Source organism: Cebus imitator, unplaced genomic scaffold, assembly GCF_001604975.1.
Source record: "Cebus imitator isolate Cc_AM_T3 unplaced genomic scaffold, Cebus_imitator-1.0 Scaffold370, whole genome shotgun sequence".
Lineage (NCBI taxonomy): Eukaryota > Metazoa > Chordata > Mammalia > Primates > Cebidae > Cebus > Cebus imitator.
In genome coordinates this window covers 1,616,325-1,636,791 of record NW_016107685.1, presented here as the reverse complement: position 1 = coordinate 1,636,791, position 20,467 = coordinate 1,616,325, and the positions used below count along the sequence as shown (strand labels likewise).

The 20,467-nt window shown below is 36.7% G+C and overlaps 1 protein-coding gene and 2 pseudogenes across 1 annotated transcript; all 3 read right to left on the bottom strand.

Moving 5' to 3' along the window:
* Window positions 1-341: 341 nt before the first annotated feature.
* On the bottom strand, window positions 342-1,550 carry LOC108288259 (annotated as a pseudogene).
* Window positions 1,551-9,430: 7,880 nt separating this feature from the next.
* LOC108288258 lies at window positions 9,431-13,081 on the bottom strand (annotated as a pseudogene).
* Window positions 13,082-13,547: 466 nt separating this feature from the next.
* LOC108288285 (olfactory receptor 52E8-like) lies at window positions 13,548-14,908 on the bottom strand. Its single transcript, XM_017507169.2, has one exon. The coding sequence runs from the start codon at window positions 14,784-14,786 to the stop codon at window positions 13,845-13,847; it is 942 nt and encodes a 313-aa protein (XP_017362658.1). The 5' UTR covers window positions 14,787-14,908; the 3' UTR covers window positions 13,548-13,844.
* Between the last annotated feature and the right edge of the window lie 5,559 nt (window positions 14,909-20,467).

Sequence of the window (20,467 nt, the reverse complement as noted above, 5' to 3'; positions counted from 1 at the left end):
CTACTCTCCACTAATAGTTGGATCCTCAGATGAAACATTTCAGTCTTAAGTATCAAGCTATTAATCTGAAAACTAAAGAGTAACTTCTTTGTAGGGTTACCTTGGGTTACCAAGCAATATAAGTGTAAGCACTTTATGAAAGATGCAATCTTTACAGATTACGTTATTACCATCAATAAACTCATTACTATGCTTAAACTCAAAATGTTGTGGAGAAAGGAATGTCATTACTGTTCATATTCACCCTTGCTACCTGCATTCTATCTTTTTTGGTGATACACTCCTTATGATGAACATATGGAGGAAATATTAATTATTAGACATTTTAAGACTACTGGTGATTAACCATCTTTTAAGGAAAAGATCCTCAATACTTGCTTTCGAATCTGCTTGGTTCTGACCCCATAGATTACAGGATTGAGGGCTGGTGGAACAACTACATATAGATTGGCTAAGAGGATGTGGATATATTGAGGGATATTGTGGCCAAAACGATGTGTCAAGAAAGAGAAAAATGCTGGTGTAAAAAAGGCTAAAATAACACCAATGTGGGAGCCACAGGTGTTGAGAGATTTGAGCCGGGCCTCCCAGGAGGGTAAGAAGAATAAAAATTACATCTAATGATAAAATAAATATATCCCCAAGGCCAAATATTATGTTGACTTTGATGCTGGCACAGGCCAGACGGGCAATGCCCATGTGCTCACAGTAAGTATGAGGGATGATATGGTGCTCACAGAAAGGCAATCTTAGGAGAAGAAACACCAGTGGAGCCACCATACACAGGCTCCGTAGAGTAGCAATGCCTGCAATGAGTCTGATGATTTTGCTGGTGAGGATCATGGTGTATCGAAGGGGTTTGCAAATGGCAATGTAGCGGTCAAAGGCCATGGCCACCAACACAATGCTCTCCATGACAGTGAAGAAATGGATGAAGAACATCTGAGAAAGACAGCCTTCAAAAGATATTTCCTTGAGGCTGAACCAGAAGATGCCCAGCATTTTGGGGATGGTGGCTGTGGATAAGCACAGGTCAACGGAATCCAGCATGGCCAGAAAGTAGTACATAGGCTCATGGAGACTCTGCTCAGTCTGGATCACAAACAAGACAGCAGCGTTTCCCAGGAGTGCAACAAGATACAGGAAGAAAAAAGGAAATCCAATCCAGATGTGCACATCTTCCAGCCCTGGGATGCCCTGGAGCAGGAATGAAGAAGGATGGAGCTGCGTGTCATTAGAAATGGCCATCCTCCTTGCTACTATTGGCGATTGTGTGTATCAGAGTTAGAAATTGGCTTCTCATTAGTGATTTTTGTTCCACTTTTTTCTTTCTTCAGACTCCTGGTAAAACGCAAAATCACATTTTAATACTTCTTTTATTTCATTTGATATTATCAACACTTCATGCCATCCTTATCTCAACATCAGATAGTTCCAGGAATAGAGTTAGCCTTACTCTTCACCAGATCCTTTCTTCCACAAAAGGTTGAACAAGAAGAGAGAGGAGAAGATATCTATTTATCAGGTAATATTCAGTGTAAGAAGTGAGAATCATAAACGTCCTTGTTCTCTGTATCTGGTGGTGTTACAAATATAGCAGCTAATACACATGAAATATAATTTAGGTAATCCAATTCATTCTCCTATTAGAGAATTTGACCATTAATATATGTCATATCTATTAATATATATTAATGTTTAGAGTTATCATTTATATATAAACACATATGCTTAATTATACATATATACGTCTGAAAACAGAAACTATACATTTACTTTTGTTTATTTATGCACGTAAAACTTCACACGTATTAAGTTCTCAGAAAACATGTTTGTCATGCAAAGGAGTAAGAGAGGAAATAACAACCACCAGCATGACCCGTATGATTAGTAATGTAATTTTCACCTTAACTTGGTCTTCCAAAAGCAATTTTCATCCAAAATATTTTGTATCATGAATAAAGGCACAGATGAAAACATTTTGCACAAGGACTTTTAAAGTTGGGGTAAAACTTGAGTTTATGCAATATCTTACATTGAAATGGTCTAATTATCTACCAAATATGCAAATTTTCAAACTCATATAGGAAATTATCTCATGAAGGTCAATCAGGGACACCTACAGAGCTTCTAATTTTCTAGGCTCTACTGTATTCAAATTCTATTTTACCTTGCTTATGCATGGAAAATGGCATATCATATTAGGTACCGTTGAAATTGGTAGTCCAACAAAGCTGTCCTCAATTCCAGATCTGGATGTTTTTTCTGGACCTTTTAAAACACTAAATAAAATTATTATTAAATGGTTTGCTATATAGAAACTAGCTTGAGTGACAAAATGTTAGATTTATTTATTCCAATTTTTTTTTTTTAATCAAGAAAGGAGAAGCTTATTGCTGGGTAACTTCCTGAGATGAAACAATTTTGGAAACAGTGTGAAAATGATAGGCTTTAGGGATCAATGCCTGGAAGTTGTGGAAGTTTGTATTTGGGTGGTACCCGTCAGAAATGGAGATATAAAAAAAAAAAAGCAACATTGCCCCTTTAACCCAGGAAAAATTCTCTTCTTTTTGCTATTTCTAATAGGTTCCAGCTGGACAGCCTCTAGCAAAGAATGCCGTCCAGGTGGAACCTATTAGAAATAGCAAAAAGAAGAGAAATTTGGGGATACTAAATAGAAATTTAGACAGAAATTTTATTTTATTTTATTTTTCCCATTTATTTATTTTATTGCATTTTAGGTTTTGGGGTACGTGTGAAGAACATGCAAGATTGTTGCATAGGTACACACGTGGCAGTGTGATTTGCTGCCTTCCTCCCCATCACCTACATCTGGCATTTCTCCCCTTGCTATCTCTCCCCAGCTCCCCACCCCCCACCGTCCTCCCCTATTTCCCCCCAACTGACCCCAGTGTGTAGTGCTCCCCTCCCTGTGTCCATGTGTTCTCATTGTTCAACACCCGCCTATGAGTGAGAACATGCGGTGTTTGATGTTCTGCTCTTCTAGACAGAAATTTTAAATAATACTTGGTCTCCATCATTCTCAGCAAACTGACAGAAGAGCAGAAGATTGAACACCGCATGTTCTCACTCATAGGCTGGTGTTGAACAATGAGAACACATGGACACAGGGAGGGGAGCACTACACACTGGGGTCAGTTGGGGGAAATAGGGGAGGGACGGTGGGGGGTGGGGGGTTGGGGAGAGATAGCAAGGGGAGAAATGCCAGATGTAGGTGATGGGAAGGAAGGCAGCAAATCACACTGCCACGTGTGTACCTATGCAACAATCTTGCATGTTCTTCAAACGTACCCCAAAACCTAAAATGCAATAAAATAAATAAATGGAAAAAAAAAGACTTGGTCAATGCTTTCACAATATAGTGAGGAAGACATAATTGAAAAAATAAAATCAGAATAAAATGTATTTATGGTAGAAAAAATGGAAAATATTGTCAGTATGTATTGGGACAAAGAAGCTCCATGTAGGAGGTAAAACAGATCAAAGCCAACTACACTTTTACAGACAAAATAGTATAGGAAGTTTATTGCAGGTAAAGAGAAAAAGATATACAAATTGAGAACAGAAATCAAAATTCTCAGTGGCCCTACTTTACAGGGTGAGTTTCCATTCAGGACTTACATTCTGTGGCCCTCTATGTAGCCTTCTTCAGATTCTGGAGATCGATATCTCTACTTGTTAACTGATAAGTGTCTCAGTCATTCTCAAGTCCTACCTAGAGCATGAGGTAGGATTGTTGTCATTTTATCCAAAGAAGAAAGCCCATCCCAATCCCAATCCTGATTATCCAGGTGCATTCTCCAGAATTGGTGCCTTCCTAAGAGCTGAATTAGCCACTCTTCCTAATTAATAAACACTGAGCAAATCAACCTGTCACTTATACATTCCCCCGAAGTATATAGTGATCTAGTCTAACTACCAACATGTTTTCATAGATCCCCAAATATTTGCCAGCTGCAGTGATGAGACTGGGTCTTATTCTCTCCTCTGAGACCATGATTTCTAACATCCAAAAATGAACTTATATCAAACAGCAATTTTCTCAGTTCTGCATCATGGTAGTCACTGTTCTTCCATATTCCACAGCTTCCATCCATCTACCTGCCTTGCCCCACGGTCATGAACACCATTTCATGTCCTGAAACTGGTAAGAATAAGAATAGATTTTCTGCACCAGTGGTGTGCAATCAGGGGCAACTTTTTCCCTAGGGAATATGTGACAATGTAGGAGCATACCTGTGATCATCACAACTTCGTGTAAGTGCTACTGGTATCTAGTGTATAGATGTCAGGGATGCTGCTAAACATCCTTAAGCTAAGACTTCCCAGAGCAAAGAATTATGTTGCCCAAAATATCAGTAGGTTGAGATTAATAAACCCTCCTATATATGTTTTAATCTTACATCTGTCAGTTTCCAATCCCATGACATATGCTGCCGTAAAACAACCTAAACCATCTACATGTTATCAATTTTGGAAACAGTGTGGAAATGATAGGCTTTAGGGGTAAATGCCGGGAAGTTGTAGGAGTTCGTATTTGGGTGGTACCCATCAGAAATGGAGATATAAAAGAGCATTTCTCTTCTGCTTTCCTACTTTATTTTTGGATTTCGTGAAAAACAAACAAGGTAACAAATTCAACTCTACCAACATTCATGGTTATGCTTTACAATTTATTCATTCATTAGTTCCTTCATTCAAAATTATACTTGTTGGTCTTGTTTACTAGGTTTGACAACACTCTCAGTACCAGAAAAATATAGTCCTTGACTTCTTGATATCCACATTTCATCCCTAGCATATAAAGTGAAAAAGAAAAAGGAGCTGAGACGATACAGATTTTTTTTCTGTCAGCATCTCATCTGTAGCTGTATGTTTAGGATTATGGATGCAAAGAGATATTTGCATATGTATGACAGTATATAGTCATGATAATTTTTGGGTATAAAATTTGAAATGCCAAAAGTTTATCTCTGTGTTCTTTATCTTTTCTCCAACTGTCTGTATTTTACCTCCACACCTCTATCTTAGCTTAGCATGAATTCATTCCTCATATCCCATGTTGCTTCCCACAGCCCTAACCAGTATTATGCAATCTTACCTTTCTTTCCAAATATATCTGAAAGTCTCAATTTTGCAATCATCTGATATCTCTCTGGATTCACACTTTCATAAGCAAAGGTAGGTATTTATAGTGGTGCTGTAGCCCTGCTTCCACTGGGATGGGAATTATCCCTGGGTTCTTGGCATTGACTACGTGATATTCACTGGAGAGTTTACCTAAGAAACATTCCTCTCCATGCTGGAACTATGGGGTAAGAATAATCTCCTTCTTTATTTTCCAATGGTAGATTCTGTATTATTTCTGCTTTCCAAATTAAAAATTTAACCTCCCACTTAACAACTGGAAAGTTAAGTCTTTGCCACCTTCTTCTATAGTATATTCCACCAGGTTTCCATTACTCTTTTGTCTGCATCTTCTCTGTTATCCTTAAATCCTGGTGTATATATATACATTTCCTTTGCCCTCCTTCTCATAAAACATGTAGGTTAAAGTCTCGATAAGGCAACGAATACATAAGAGGCCAGGATCCTGGAGAGATGGAAATTCACTAAGGTGAGCATAAATTCTTACTCACCATTTCTCTATTGGTTGTTTAATGACTATAGGAGCAGAGAAAGAGGGCAGACAACCACTCAGACACAAGAAAACTTGCAGAGCTTTGACAAATTATCACTGCTGAATGGGGAAAAAAAAATATTTGGAAGCTCCAAAAGCAGCTAGGACATGAGTAACCAAGATCTCAGAATGAAAAGATGCACAAGGTTCATCCATGTCCCTACAAAGGACCCAAACTCATCATTTTTGATGGCTGCATAATATTCCATGGTGTATATGTGCCACATTAAAGAGCAGAAGATCAAACACCACATGTTCTCACTCATAGGCAGGTGTTGAACAATGAGAACACATGGACACGGGGGGGGAGCACTACACACTGGGGTCATTTGAGGGGAAATAGGGGAGGGATGGTGGGGGGTGGGGAGCTGGGGAGGGATAGCAAGGGGAGAAATGCCAGATGTAGGTGATGGGGAGGAAGGCAGCAAATCACACTGCCACGTGTGTACCTATGCAACAATCTTGCATGTTCTTCACACGTACCCCAAAACCTAAAATGCAATAAAATAAATAAATGGGGGGGGAAAAGAAAAGATGTACAAAAAAGTGAGCAACAAAATCTGAACCGTTCTTTTCATAGAGCCACTTACTTAATCTAAATTTGCATAAGGCAAATGGACATGGCAAACAAAAAGCAGCTCATAATTTTTGGCAGTCTTGCAGTGCTAAGGAGACAAAAATTAGTGTTCAGGACATACCAAGAAGGACATAGTATAGTAAATACTTCTGGAAAGCTACATCTCAGTAGTAGATAGATTCTTACAAAGATGATATACTGGTGAAATCTGACAAAAAAAAACAAAATAAATATTTTCTGTAGCAGAATAATACCTTCAAAAGCATCTACAATTTTTCAAATACTGGACATATCATACAGGGACTTTAGGATTATTGTGATCAATATAGTCCAGAAAATAGTTGACAAGGTGGAGACTTTCCCAAGGGAACTGGAGCCCATAAGAAGAATCAAAATGAAGTCCTAGAAATAAAAAGTACTAACAACAAAAATATATAAACTTGACAGAAGATTGTAAGAGAATATTGGTCATTCTAAGGAAATCTTGGAACAAGCTGTAAACTGTGGGCCAAATTAATTTCATGCCCTGCTCTTTTCCAGTCAGTAAGCTAAAAATAGTTTTTCTCTTCAGAAAAAGTTAGTAAAGAATAAGGAGAAGGAGGAAGAATATGTAACAGACACCATAACTGGCCCCAAAGCCCAAAATATTTACCATCTGTCCTTTTAGAGAAAAAACAGTGCTAACCTCTGATTTAGGTTAGTGGGATTTAAATAATCAGAATGAAACAGAGAGAGCAAAGAAATTTTTTAAAAAGCACTGAAGACACATGAGGCAAGAGTAAATTATCAATATTAATACAGTGGTTTAAAAATTTGCCAGTTTCTTGATCCTCCTTTCATCAAGTGTCAATTTGTGATATTGACTAAAGAAGTGACATTTTGTTATTTCTTATTGCATAAAAGGCCATGCATCTAAATCAGATGTTAAATAAGTTTGTTCTGAGAAGCCTGAGCTTCCAAACAAGAGACTCAACTATTTTTGAGATGGCATAAATGAATGGTGCTCCAGGGTGTAGCTGCTCTATTCAGAAGTCTCAGCTGAACCCACCCATCCAGGGTCCCAGCTCAAGCACCAGGCATGGAAGTGAATAAACTAGCCCTGGATTATCAAGCCCCAGCTGTTTAAGTAATTCTCAGCTATTTGAGTCACCTCAACTGAGGCTCTAGATTTTGTAGAGAGAAAAGAGCCTTCCTTACTAACCTCTTTCAGAAGCCCTGACCTACAGAATCTGCGAACACAGTAGAATATTTGATTTACCATTCTTTAAAATACTTTAAGTTCTGGTGTACATGTGCAGAATGGGCAGCTTTGTTACATAGGTATACACGTGCCATGGTGGCTTGTTGCCCCCACTGTCATCTACATTAGGTATTTCTCCTAATGTTAGCCTTCCCCAATCCCCCCACCCCCTGCTATCCCTCCTCTAGCCCCCACTCCCTGACAGGCACCACTGTGTGATGTTCCGTTCCCTGGTGTCCATGTGTTCTCATCGTTCAGCACTCACTTATGAGTGAGAATATGCGTTGTTTGGTTTTCTGTTCTTGTGTCAGTTTGCTGAGAATGATGGTTTCCAGCTTCATCCATGTCCCTGCAAAGGACATGAACTCATCCTTTTTTATGGCTGCCCAGTATTCCATGGTGCATATGTGCCACATTTTCTTTACCCAGTCTATCACTGATAGGCATTTTGGTTGGTTCCAAGTCTTTGCTATTGTAAAGAGTGCCAAAATAAACATATGTGTGCATGTGTCTTTATAGTAGAATGATTTATAATCCTCTCTGGCATCTGTTGTCTCTTGATTTTTTTTAATGATCACCATTCTAACTGGCATGAGATGGTATCTCAATGTGGTTTTGATTTGGATGTTTCTAATGACCAGTGACGAGTTTTTTTTCTTATGTTTGTTGGCTTTAGAAATGTATTCTTTTGAAAAGTGTCTGTTCACATCCTCTATCCACTTTTTGATGGGGTTGTTTTTTTCTTGTAAATTTGTTTAAGTTCTCTGTAGATTCTGGATATTAGTCCTTTGTCAGATGGGTAGATTGCAAAAATTTTTTCCCATTTTTTTTGTTGCCAGTTCACTCTAGTAACAGTTTCTTTCGCTGTGCAGAAGCTCTTAAGTTTAATTTGATCTCATTTTTCTATTTTGGCTTTTGTTGTCATTGCTTTCGATGTTTTAGTCATGAAGTCCTTGCCTATGCCTATGTCCTGAATGGTAGTATATAGGTTTTCTCCTAGGGTTTTTATGGTGTTAGGTCTTATGTTTAAATCCTTAATCCATCTGGAATTAATTTTTGTATAAGGTATAAGGAAGGGATCCAGTTTCAGCTCTCTGTATATGGCTAGCCAGTTTTCCCAATACAATTTATTAAATAGGGAATACTTTCCCCATTGCTTGTTTGATTTACCATTTTAAACCATCAAGTTTTGGGGTGAGTTCTGTAGGAAAACATGTAAAGGGAAAAGAAAATACACACACACAATACCTTTAAGGGTAAACAACCTTTATACCATGTAAATGGCAAGCAGATATAATAAGCAAATGATATAACAAGCAAATTGATATAATAAGCAGACTGACATAATTGCTTGATATAATATATAATATAATAAACAAATTGCAATGGGAGATGGAGAAGGAAAAGATATACATACGTACATATATATATGTTTGGTATGGTAAGAGGCCCCCTCCTCCCTGACCTTCCCAACCTCTGGTAACTACTATTTTCCTCTCTGCTTCTCTATGATCAAAGTTAAATTCTAATTTAATGACTGCCTGCTTTTTTGTGTGTGTGAAAGAAATTATAGTAACTACTGAGTAGGATTTTGGTAAGAACAATAAGATTGTATGTGTGTAAAGTATAATTATCACTGTCTATACAGTGCATGTATAGGGGGATAATATTGTTATGTTAGGGCAAGTTGTAAATATTGTTTTAAGAATCCTGGCAGCCACTTACACTGTTCATATTCTTTTTAAAATAGCGATTTTATTCTGTATTCTGTTCAATTTTTTAACATCTTAGAATAAGAAAAAAATGATTATAATTTGGAGGCAACCTAATTGACTAAATTATTACTTTCTATTAAATATGGAATTTGAATAAATTACTTAACCTTCCAGACATCAATATAGTCATCAAAATAGTGGAAAAAGTAACATAAACTTCATAGAATTGTCTTGAGAATCCAGAAACTGAAATGAACATACTAGCAAAAGTAGATTTAATACAAATTCCAATATTCTCATTATTACCTTTAAAGATAAAGGTTTCAATTTACAAATAAATAATGTTATTTGTAACATGTTGTTATTTATTGCAACATTTCGCTCTGTGTACTTACTTTCTATTAGGTTAGACAAAAGATAACTATATTTTTAACAATGGAAGAAACCTGAATTCTAAGACAGATCTCCAGTGGATTAGTGATCAGTCTTGAGGACTGATACTTCATTACTCTGTCCTGAGCCTGCTTGGTCCTGACTCCATAGATTACAGGATTGAGGGCTGATGCAACAACCCCATATAGGTGGTTCAATCAAATATGTGTATATTGTTGGATACTATGGCCAAAATAATGTGTCAAGAAAGAAAAAAAATTCTGGAGTAAAAAAAGCTAAGATAACACCAATATGCGAACCACAGGTGTTGGGTGGTTTTAGTAAAGCTTTCCAGGAGGGCAGGCAGAAGACTGAATAGAGGATCCAAATAGAGGAGAGAATAATATGAAGCACATTTAGTAACAATAAGGAAATCGTGCCAAGGCCAAACATAATGTTGACTTTGATGCTGGCACAGGCCAGGCAGGCAAAGCTCATGTGCTCAAAGCAAGTATAAGGGATGTTATGGTCCCCAAAGAAGGGCAGCCTCAGAAGGAGAAACAGCAGTGAAACAATCATGCACAGGCTCCTCAGGACAGCAATGCCTGCTATGAGGCTAATGATTTTGCTGGTGAGGATCATAGTGTGCCGAAGGGGTTTGCAAAAGGCAATGTAGCGGCCAAAGGCCATAGCCACCAACACAGTGCTCTTCATGACAGTGAAGAAATGGATAAAGAACATCTAAGAAAGGCAGCCTCCAAAAGATATTATGTTCTTGAGACTGAACCAGAACATACCTAGCATTTTGGGGATGTTGGCTATAGACAAGCCTAGGTCAATGGAATCCAACATGGCCAGGAAGCAGTACATGGGCTCATAGAGACTCTGCTCAGTCTGAATCACAAACCAGACAGCATCTCTTACCACTCACTCCTTTTTCCTCTTCCCTCCACTCCAGGCATGTACTTTGTGCCATTTCTGTATTCTAAGCTCACCTATATCCCAAGGATTTTGCCTTTTCAGCTCCTAACCCCTGGAACACTGTTCTCTGATACCTTCCGAAGTCTTGCTCCTTCACTTCATTCATCTCTCCTCAAATGATCAGATGTCAAAGAAGCTCTTTCAGGCCATTGGATTTAAAATGGTAACCCTTCCAAATCTATTTTCTTAGCCTGCTTTATTTTGATTTCTAACACTTTTACCTACCTAAAATTATATTGTATTCATCGGGTTTTCTCTCATTCAGTAAGAAATTATATGTGAGAGGGATTGTAAAATATGAGAAAATATTTATAATTGTTGAATGTAGCTATATGGTCGTTCTGTTTTATTTTTAAATTTTTTATATGTATGATAAATTTTTATAAACAGTTTTTAAATGAGAAAGTACCATTCAATATATTCTTTTTAAAAAATACAATGTGCATGTGGTATAAGTATACAGGGGATTAAAGACACACATAAGACTCAAAGCCATAAAATTACTAGAAGAAAACATTTGAGAAACACTCTAGGTTATTAGTTTGGGCAAAAATTCCTTGAGTAAGTCCTCAAAAGCACAGGTAACGAGAGAAAAAATGAATAAATGGGATCACATTAAGCTAGAGTTTGACACAGCAAAGAAAACAACCAACAAAGTGAAGAGAAAACCCACAAAACAAGAGAGTATTTGCAAACTGCTCCACTTAACAAGGTATAATAACTAAATTATATGAGAAGCTCAAACAACTCAATAGCAAAATGATAGTAATAAGTAATTGATTTACAAATGGGCAAACGATCTTTTTCTTCTTTTCTTCCTTTCTTTTGTCACTGCAACCTCCACTTCCTGGGCTCAGGCAATCCTCCCACCTCAGCCTCCTGAGTAGCTGGGACTACAGGCATGTGCCACCAGGCCCAGCTAATTTTGTATTTTTTGTAGAGATGAGTTTTTGTCCTTTGCCTAGGCTCCAACTCCTAGACTCAAATAATCTGCCCACTTCAGCCTCCCAAAGTGCTGGGATTATAGGAATGAGCCACCATACCTGGTGGCAAAAGATTTTAATAGACATTACTCAAAAGAAGACATATAGATTGCCAGCAAATATATGAAACGATGCTTATCATTACTGATCATCATAGAAATGCAAATCAAAACTACAATGAGATATTATCTCCATGTTACTTTTGCAAATTTCTGCAACTGGCTTGAGTTTCTCCTCAGAAAATGGGATGTTCTTTTATATCACATGGTCAGACTGCAAATTTTCTGAACTTTTATGCTCTGCTTCCCTTATAAAACAGAATAACTTTAACAGCACCCAAGTCACATTTTGAATGCTTTGCTGCTTAGAAATTTATTCTGCCAGATACCCTAAATCATCTCTCTCGAGTTCAAAGTTTTACAAATCTCTAGGGCAAGGGTGAAATGCCGCCAGTTTCTTTGCTAAAACATAAAAAGTTCCATTCCCCAACAAGTGTGTTCCAGTTCCCAATAAGTTCCTCATCTCCATCTGAGACCATCTCAGACTGGATTTCATTGTCCATATCATTATCAGCATTTTGGTCAAAGCCACTCAACAAATCTCTAGGAAGTTTACTACCACAAGAGCAGTATGGGGGAACTGCCCCCATGATTCAGTTATCTCCCACTGGGTCCCTTCCACAGCATGAGGGAATTATGGGAGCAAATATTCAAGATGAGATTTGAGTGGGGACACAACCAAATCATGTTAGATGCCATCTAGTTTCTTGTTCCACCACACGAGCCTTGGCATGGGCTCTTTCAATTTGATTGTCATCTTTATTCTTTCTTCTTCCAAGATAATCACTTTACCACTTGGGATTCTTAATAAATACACCACATCTGATGTTAACACATTTCCCTGTTGAGGAGACTTAAAAGCAAAGAGACATAAAATAAACATAAATTATCATTTTTGTAAGAAGCCTTTGTAGCTTTCCTGCTTCCAAGACAGAATGTGCTCAACTACTGCACGGTGTCTGTGGGGAGAAGGCAAAAACTATTTCTGCACAAGTATATTCTGTTCCAGTCTGGCTGTCCAGTGAATTACCTACTGGCTGCTTTTGGTAGGAGATGACTGTGTCACAGTTAAATTTATGTATCTTTGCTTTACAGACTCAACATGTGACTTGTGTGATCTACTGCCTAATTCTGTATCTTAACCATATAAATGGCGGACAGAGAGCAGCAATAAAGAACATATATTCAAGGCCTTCTTCCTAAGCCATTTTCCTCCAAATTTTTTGTTATTCCTCTATGAAGGAAATTGATAATTATCACACAACTTGCAAATCCTCAGAGGAAAAAACATTTATTAGCACTACTTTAGGACAAACTTATTTTATCTTCTTTCCCAATGTAAGTGCTTAAAGACAAACAACTATGTTTTTGAATTCTTCTACTGCTTGCAAACCTACACATGAAACATGGTAGAAGTACTGACATCTATATCTGCATACATCTGTACATTCATATTACGTATTGTATAAATGTTATTTAAATAAGTAAATAAAAAATAAATAAAATATTTATGAATGTATGTTATGTTTATATCCTTTTTATACTTTAATCTTTAAGTTCATTACTATGATTGCATCATTATGTGGCATGAGGAAAATTGTAGTAACGACTAAGGTCGGATTATGGTGAGCACAATGTGAGTGTATGAGAGTAAAGTATTCTTATCAATGTCTCTTTATACATATACTGCATTTAGAGTAGGGTGATATTACTATTTGGGAAAACTTAATTATTTTATGAATTCTGCCTAACCACTTAATTCGTCTATGATCTCTGAAAATAGCAACTGTATTCTATTCAATTCTTAAACATCCTGGAATAAGAAAAAATGATCATAATTTGGAGGCAATGTAATTGGCTTAAATTACTGCTTTGTACGAAACATGGAATATAAATACATCACTTAAATTTTCCAAATATCAAGATATTCATCACAAAAGTGGAAAAAATAATATATACTTTATAAGGACTGTCTTGGGGATCCAGAAATAAAATTTTTTTAAACTTGGAAAAGTAGAGTTTATAAAAATTCTAATATGTAAATAACTGCCCTTAAAAGCAAAAGCTTCAATTCACAGTTAAATAAAGTTATTGGTTGTGATATTCCACTCTGCCTTCCCTTTTTTTTTTTTTACTATATCAGAAATAAGATAACTTTACTTTTTAAAAATGGAAGAATCAAGAATGCTAACAGAGACCCTCCAAACTTCAATTGGCTAGTGATCTGTCTTGAAGAAAATCCTCAGCACTTTCTCCCTAATCTGTTTGGTCCTGACTCCATAGATTACAGGATTCAGGGCTGGTGGAACAACCACAAATAGATTAGCCAAGAAAATGTGGATATATGGAGGAATATCATGGCCAAAACGGTGTGTAAAGAAAGAGAAAAATGCTGGTGTAAAAAAGGCTAAGATAACACCAATGTGAGAGCCACAGGTGTTGAGAGCTTTGCATCGAGCTTCCCAGGAGGGAAGGCAGAAGACTGCATAAAGGATCATGACATAGGAGAGAATAATAAGGAGCACATCCAATAACAAGAGAGAAATGCTGCCAAGACCAAACATAATGTTGACTTTGATGCTGGCACAGGCCAGATGAGCAATGCCCATGTGCTCACAATAAGTATGTGGGATGATACGGTGTCCACAGAAGGGCAACCTTAAGAGAAGAAACACCAGTGGAACGACCATGTACAGGCTCCTCAGGACAGCAATGCCTACAATGAGTCTGATGATTTTGCTGGTGAGGATCATGGTGTATCGAAGGGGTTTGCAAATGGCAATGTAGCGGTCAAAGGCCATGGCCACCAACACAATGCTCTCCATGACAGTGAAGAAATGGATGAAGAACATCTGAGAAAGACAGCCTTCAAAAGATATTTCCTTGAGGCTGAACCAGAAGATGCCCAGCATTTTGGGGATGGTGGCTGTGGATAAGCACAGGTCAACGGAATCCAGCATGGCCAGAAAGTAGTACATAGGCTCATGGAGACTCTGCTCAGTCTGGATCACAAACAAGACAGCAGCGTTTCCCAGGAGTGCAACAAGATACAGGAAGAAAAAAGGGACTCCAATCCAAATGTGCACATCTTCTAGCCCTGGGATGCCCAGCAGTAGGAATGAAGAAGGATGGAATTGGGTGTTATTAGCTATAGGCATTGTTTCTGTCACATAACGCTGTTGTGCCTATCAGTGACAATTATTGACTTTCCATTAGTGATTCTTGCTCCAGTTCTCACTTTATCCTGATTCCTGGTAAAATAAAAAATAACATTGTACTTTTTTTTGGTTCCTCTCTGAAAAAGAGTAAAGTACCTCTTATTCTGCTGGGCTCATATGATCATGAAGCACAACCAATAATAAAATCAGCTTCATTGGATTGCCACTTTTCCTACCAGAATTTATTACACATGAGGAACAAAGTGGGGAGAAATCTCTATCTGCCTGATAGAAATTTATAATGGGAATCTAAGCAGAAACCGATTTAAAAAATAAGCTTTCAGAATATATGAATCTGATAGTTTTACACCCATTTCTCTTAACTTTCAGGCTGATTTTTATTACTTGTCATCTATCTTAGTCCCTTACTAAAGGTTGTATTTGTGCACTGAAAGTGCGTGTGTGTGTGTGTCTATGCATTTGTAAATTAGTTTTAGAGTACTAGTGGGTTTACTTTTAGAGCAGAGAGAAAAAGTCTATTTTTTATATACCACTTAAGACTTCTCATTTTAAATGTTAAGTTAATAAATTGAAAACAAGATGGCAAAAAATTTTAATGTGATGTTTCAGAAAATAAACAACTCCCTGATTATGACAACTTCTTTGCAAAAAGAAAAATGTATCCAATCTTTTTGGAAATTGGGTAAATAAAATTAAAGGAAGATAATTAATGGAAAGTATTTTGCATTTAAAATTAAAAATGGAATGAAAGGTTAATTTACATAATTGCACCATATATAGAACCACTAAAAAACACATGCATTAAAGAAACTCTAGAGAGGGTTTTTTTTTTTTTTTCTGCTGCACAATTAAATATTATCTCAGATTTACATGGACAGGGAGAATGACTTTATTCTACAACATATTTCCTATCAATGCTGTTCTCCATCTGGTATGTTAGGGTCTTTATGAAACCTTGCTTTTCACAGCACAGAAAGAAAATAATTTATATGATTTTGTTTTGTAACACTTTTCCTGTCTACGGAAAAATTCTGCACTCATTTATAATAAATTTTTCAAAAATCAATGCGAGAAATGTTTATTATTGAGCAAATTCTTTCCTAAAACTAGCTCTACAGATAATGTGGAAGTGACAGACCATGAATTGCACAATTGCACAGAACACTTTGATTCAGATTTGAGATTATATGGAGGCTCAAAGAAGTCAGAGTTGATTGGTCTCCATGAGGAGAAAATAGGAACAATTCACTCTACTTTAAACTTGTAAAAAGGCAAATGTCTCAACAAAACCTACTCATTTGAAGCGAATGACGGTTAGCAGAAATCAGAGAATATCCGGGAAATTCTTTCAAGAAGAAGAATATATACATGGTTATTGAGGCTGTTGAGAATAGGCTTAAAGTTTTCAGATCTGTAATTTAAAAAGTCAAAGATAGATGGACACAGAGAGGGGAGCATCACACACTGGGGTCCATTGGGGGAGGCTAGGTGAGGGATAGGGGGAGGGAGGGTGGGGGGGAGGGATAATGTGGGGAGAAATGTCAGGTATAGGTGATGGGGGGATGGTGGCAGCAATCCACCTTGCCATGAATGTACTATGCAACAATCTTCCATATCTGCACATGTACCCCAGAATCTAAAGTACAAAAAAAAAAGGACACAATTCTTTTTTTCCCCATTAGTGAATAATACATGAGGGATGCGTAAGGGTACACTTCACAATTTAATCCATCAAATATGTTAGAGGTCCTATATTTGCCAGCCAGCTTTCATTTCAGTAGTATCTGTCAAACACTCTCAAAAAGACCACAATGCAGCAACCCGCCTCCCTTAGAATAGCGGATCCATGTCTCATTTTGGAATGTGGAAGCAATTGCCATCAATTGCTCATGGTCTCTGTTGAAACTGAATGGAAAGATGTTTTCTGCCAACAGGTAGCATGGGATATAGAGAAGTTTAATTTCGTTTTAGAAAAATAAGGCAAAATTTCTTGGAAAAAAACCCACAGTGTAAACAGAGCGCAATTCCAAAGAAGAAATTTGAAAGCTGCATTGCAAGTGCTATGACAGAAACACACATCAAATGTTGTAGGTGTGGAAATGGGGCAATGAAAATTCCAGGGAAGAAGTTGGGCTTTGGCTGTGACTTAAAGGGAAATTACTTTATATATATTATATATACTATTGTATAGTATATAATTATACATTGTATATTTTATTCTCTCTATATAATAACATATATATTATGCTCTATAAAGAAAAAAACAAGGACAAAGTGAGGAAAAGAAATATATTGTCCCACCAGGACAAAAGCCTGGAACCTTGGTCCTCTGCATTACTTTTTACAACGATACAGTAAAATGTCCACTGAACTCTGTGTACGTTCTAAGGAATATCTGGTATCTTAGTCACTCTTGGTACAACAGAAACTCATCAAGATAAAATAAGGCTATATATCATGAAAATCAATTTATCACACATATTTTGTGGATTTTTCCAAGTAAGTTTTATAACTGGTATTTTTATTTGAGAAAAGATCACTTCCAAGTCTACAAACATTTCTCAAAACATCCAGTCCCTTAGTCAATGACTGTATGCTGACCTATTATTCCAACATGCATTTGTATAATCTCCAATGTGTGTTGGGTTCAGAAATAAAACTAGGTTCCAGCACCTTTGTTTGACCTTCTAAGACTAAGGTTTACATAGAGTTATATCTGGTAGACATTTTCTGTAACCTTACATCTTTTTATAGCACCTTAATCCAATAACCTTTACAAAGTCTTCATACACACCTGGTTTCATGTCCTATGTCAGATGAGGGTAAGCAGAAGAGAAAATGTACATGTTTTAATTTTGTACCTGCTTAATCTCTCAGTCTCATGCCCATCGCTCCAGCATCAAACCTCATTTCCTTTATCAGCTTCTTTATCACCTTAAATATGGATTCTATTTTTAAAAGACTCCATTCCTCAGGTCCATGGTTTACAATTCATTTCTTTAAAAATGTAATTATTAAATATGTATTTACTGATTACCTTTACTATACTTAATACTATTCTATAAAAAACAGGAAAAAGTCTTGCCCTCTTGCTATCACATTGGAGCTCCTGTACATAAGGTTCAGAAAAAAGAGCTATAGGATATATTGCTACATCACCTTCCTCAACAGCTTTGCAGTCTTGTTGGTTTCATGTGTGAAATTTTGCATGGTCACAGGTTTATGTGAATGTAGAAAAGCATGTGTAGTCTTGGGAGATCATGAGTATGATTGTGCTTTCTCTCTTTATACTCTGTTTGTCCTCTATCTCTCCTTATAAGATTGACATAAGCCTTTCCCCATCTCTCCTATTGTATTTTGCAGCTGACTCTTGATATGACTTACCTTGATCTCTAAATCTCTAACACGCATCATTTTGAACACCATTTGGCACCTGCATGAGTGCACAATTTAACATGCTGAAGACAAGGTATTTATGTGTTCACTAAAACTCTAATTCCATTGGGATAGGAACTGCTGTCTCTGTGACACATTGGCACAGCTTAACTAAAAGGCACTTCAAATTTGTTTTGCAATCCCTTACTCCCTACATAGATTGGAGAACAAAAATTCTTCATTGGTTCTTAATTTTACCGAATAATTCATTTTTTACCATCAATAATTTGTATGATTTCTTCTTTTTAAATTAAATTTCAAACTCCCTGGTGAATGCCTGATTTATTGGCTCAGATCCAATCCTGTACTCTTCATTACTTTATAAATCAATGCTCTCTCTTTCCCACTCTCTCTCATCTCATTCTGTCACTAGCTTTCTTTCCGTCTTCTCTCTGTACTTGCCTCTCACTTCCACTCACATATTTTGAAGCATTAATCTATAATCTCGTTCTGTAATCCACATAAAAAACACAAGTGTACAGTGCAAACTACCTACTGATAAATGTACTTCAAGGAATAAAACTTTACTAATACATTCATCCCTTTTTCTTCTTTATTCACAGTATTTAATAAAAACTTCTCAAGAAGGTCTATTGCCCTGGAATTACTCTTCAAACACATCTCTTGCCACTCACTCCTTTTTCCCCTTCACTCCAGGCGTGTACTTTGTGCCATTTCTCGATTCTAAGCCCACTTTTATCTCAGGGATTTTGTCTTTTCTACTCATGAAACCTGGAACATTGTTCTCTGACACCTTCCAAAGTTTTGTTCCCTCACTTCATTTATCCCTCCTCAAACCTCTAGGCCTCAAACAAGACTTTTCTGGCCATTGGATTTAAAAGGTCATTCTTCCAACTCTGTTTTCTTAGCTTGCTTTACCTTGGTTCCTAACATTTATACCTACTTAAATTATATTGCATTTATTGGCTTTCTCTTATTTTGTAAGTATATTCATCCCATGAAGGCAGAGACTATAACCCTTTTTCATGGTTATATGCCAACTCATTAGGGCAGTGTCTGTAATGTAGTAGTTGCATAATTAATATTTCTTTTTTGAATAAATTATAAAACAAATCCAAAAGGAGAAGCCTAAGCTCACTGGAACACACTCTCACTAGGTGCTGTCCCCTCAGTGCCTTAATGTGCCTCCTATGTTGTAGTACAACATAGACACACACTTTGAAGTCACTTTTCTCATTCTGTTTCATGACTTCTCTTGCAGATCACCATATCAATCCTCACCTTTCAAAACATGGTGTCCTTAACAGATTTCTGTGAAAGACAAGTCTTTGTGTATTCACATAACTCACTGGTGACAGTACAAGTACACATTCCATGTTCACATAGTGTTGGTTTCTAAAACTTGCCTAAAAACTAAAGTGGCATGTAAAAGAAAGAGGAGCTTGTAAAGGCATACATTTGGAAATAAGAAATGCTGAAAATAAGTCACTCAATGTCGACTTCAATCAAAATTAAATGGCAAATAAAATACAATGATAAAAGAAATAGTAAAAAGAAATACATGAAATAAGGTAGTAGAAAAGAAACATAAAATAAAATTCTCAAAAAGATACAGCATTGATTTTCAAAACAATGAAAATTTCAAATAGCTTAGCAATACCAATTTTGAAAAAAATAAAGTGATTTTAAAATATTAATTATAACCTTAATGGTATCATCAATAATGTTATTTAAACAAATTTGGTACTTGACATCAATTTTTAAATTTCTAGGAAAATACTTTTACCAAAATATAAGAAGTATAACATCTGCACAGTGCCCATGCTTTTAAGATGCCAGAGAAAATATCATACTTGAAAAGATTTTAAAATACATTTTCCATGGATGAGATATAAAATAGACATAGTAATTATCACCACTTCTATTTCTAGTTGTATTGGTGGTCTTAGTTCTTTTAAAAACATAATAATGAATACATCAAAAGATAAGAGACAGGAGGCAACAAGGGCTGCGGTCATCTCACGGCTCCACCGCAGACACACATGCGCTTCCAAGTCAGACACACAGTCAGTCACTGAGAGACCTCAGACTCATTTGGTTGTTGGCTTGTAGTATGTGATTTTTTTTTTCCTTATGGTTGTCTCCAGGAAGCAGCTAACAGTTCCCTCAGAGCCTAAGAGAGCTAAAAAAAGTCACTAAAGTTGCATTTCTCTAATGACCAGTGATGAAAAGAAAATGTGGTACATATACCACGGAATATTATC

Bases quoted from the DNA above. Each gene is read 5' to 3' on its own strand.
- LOC108288285 (XM_017507169.2), bottom strand. From the start codon at position 14,786: ATGCCTATAGCTAATAACACCCAATTCCATCCTTCTTCATTCCTACTG.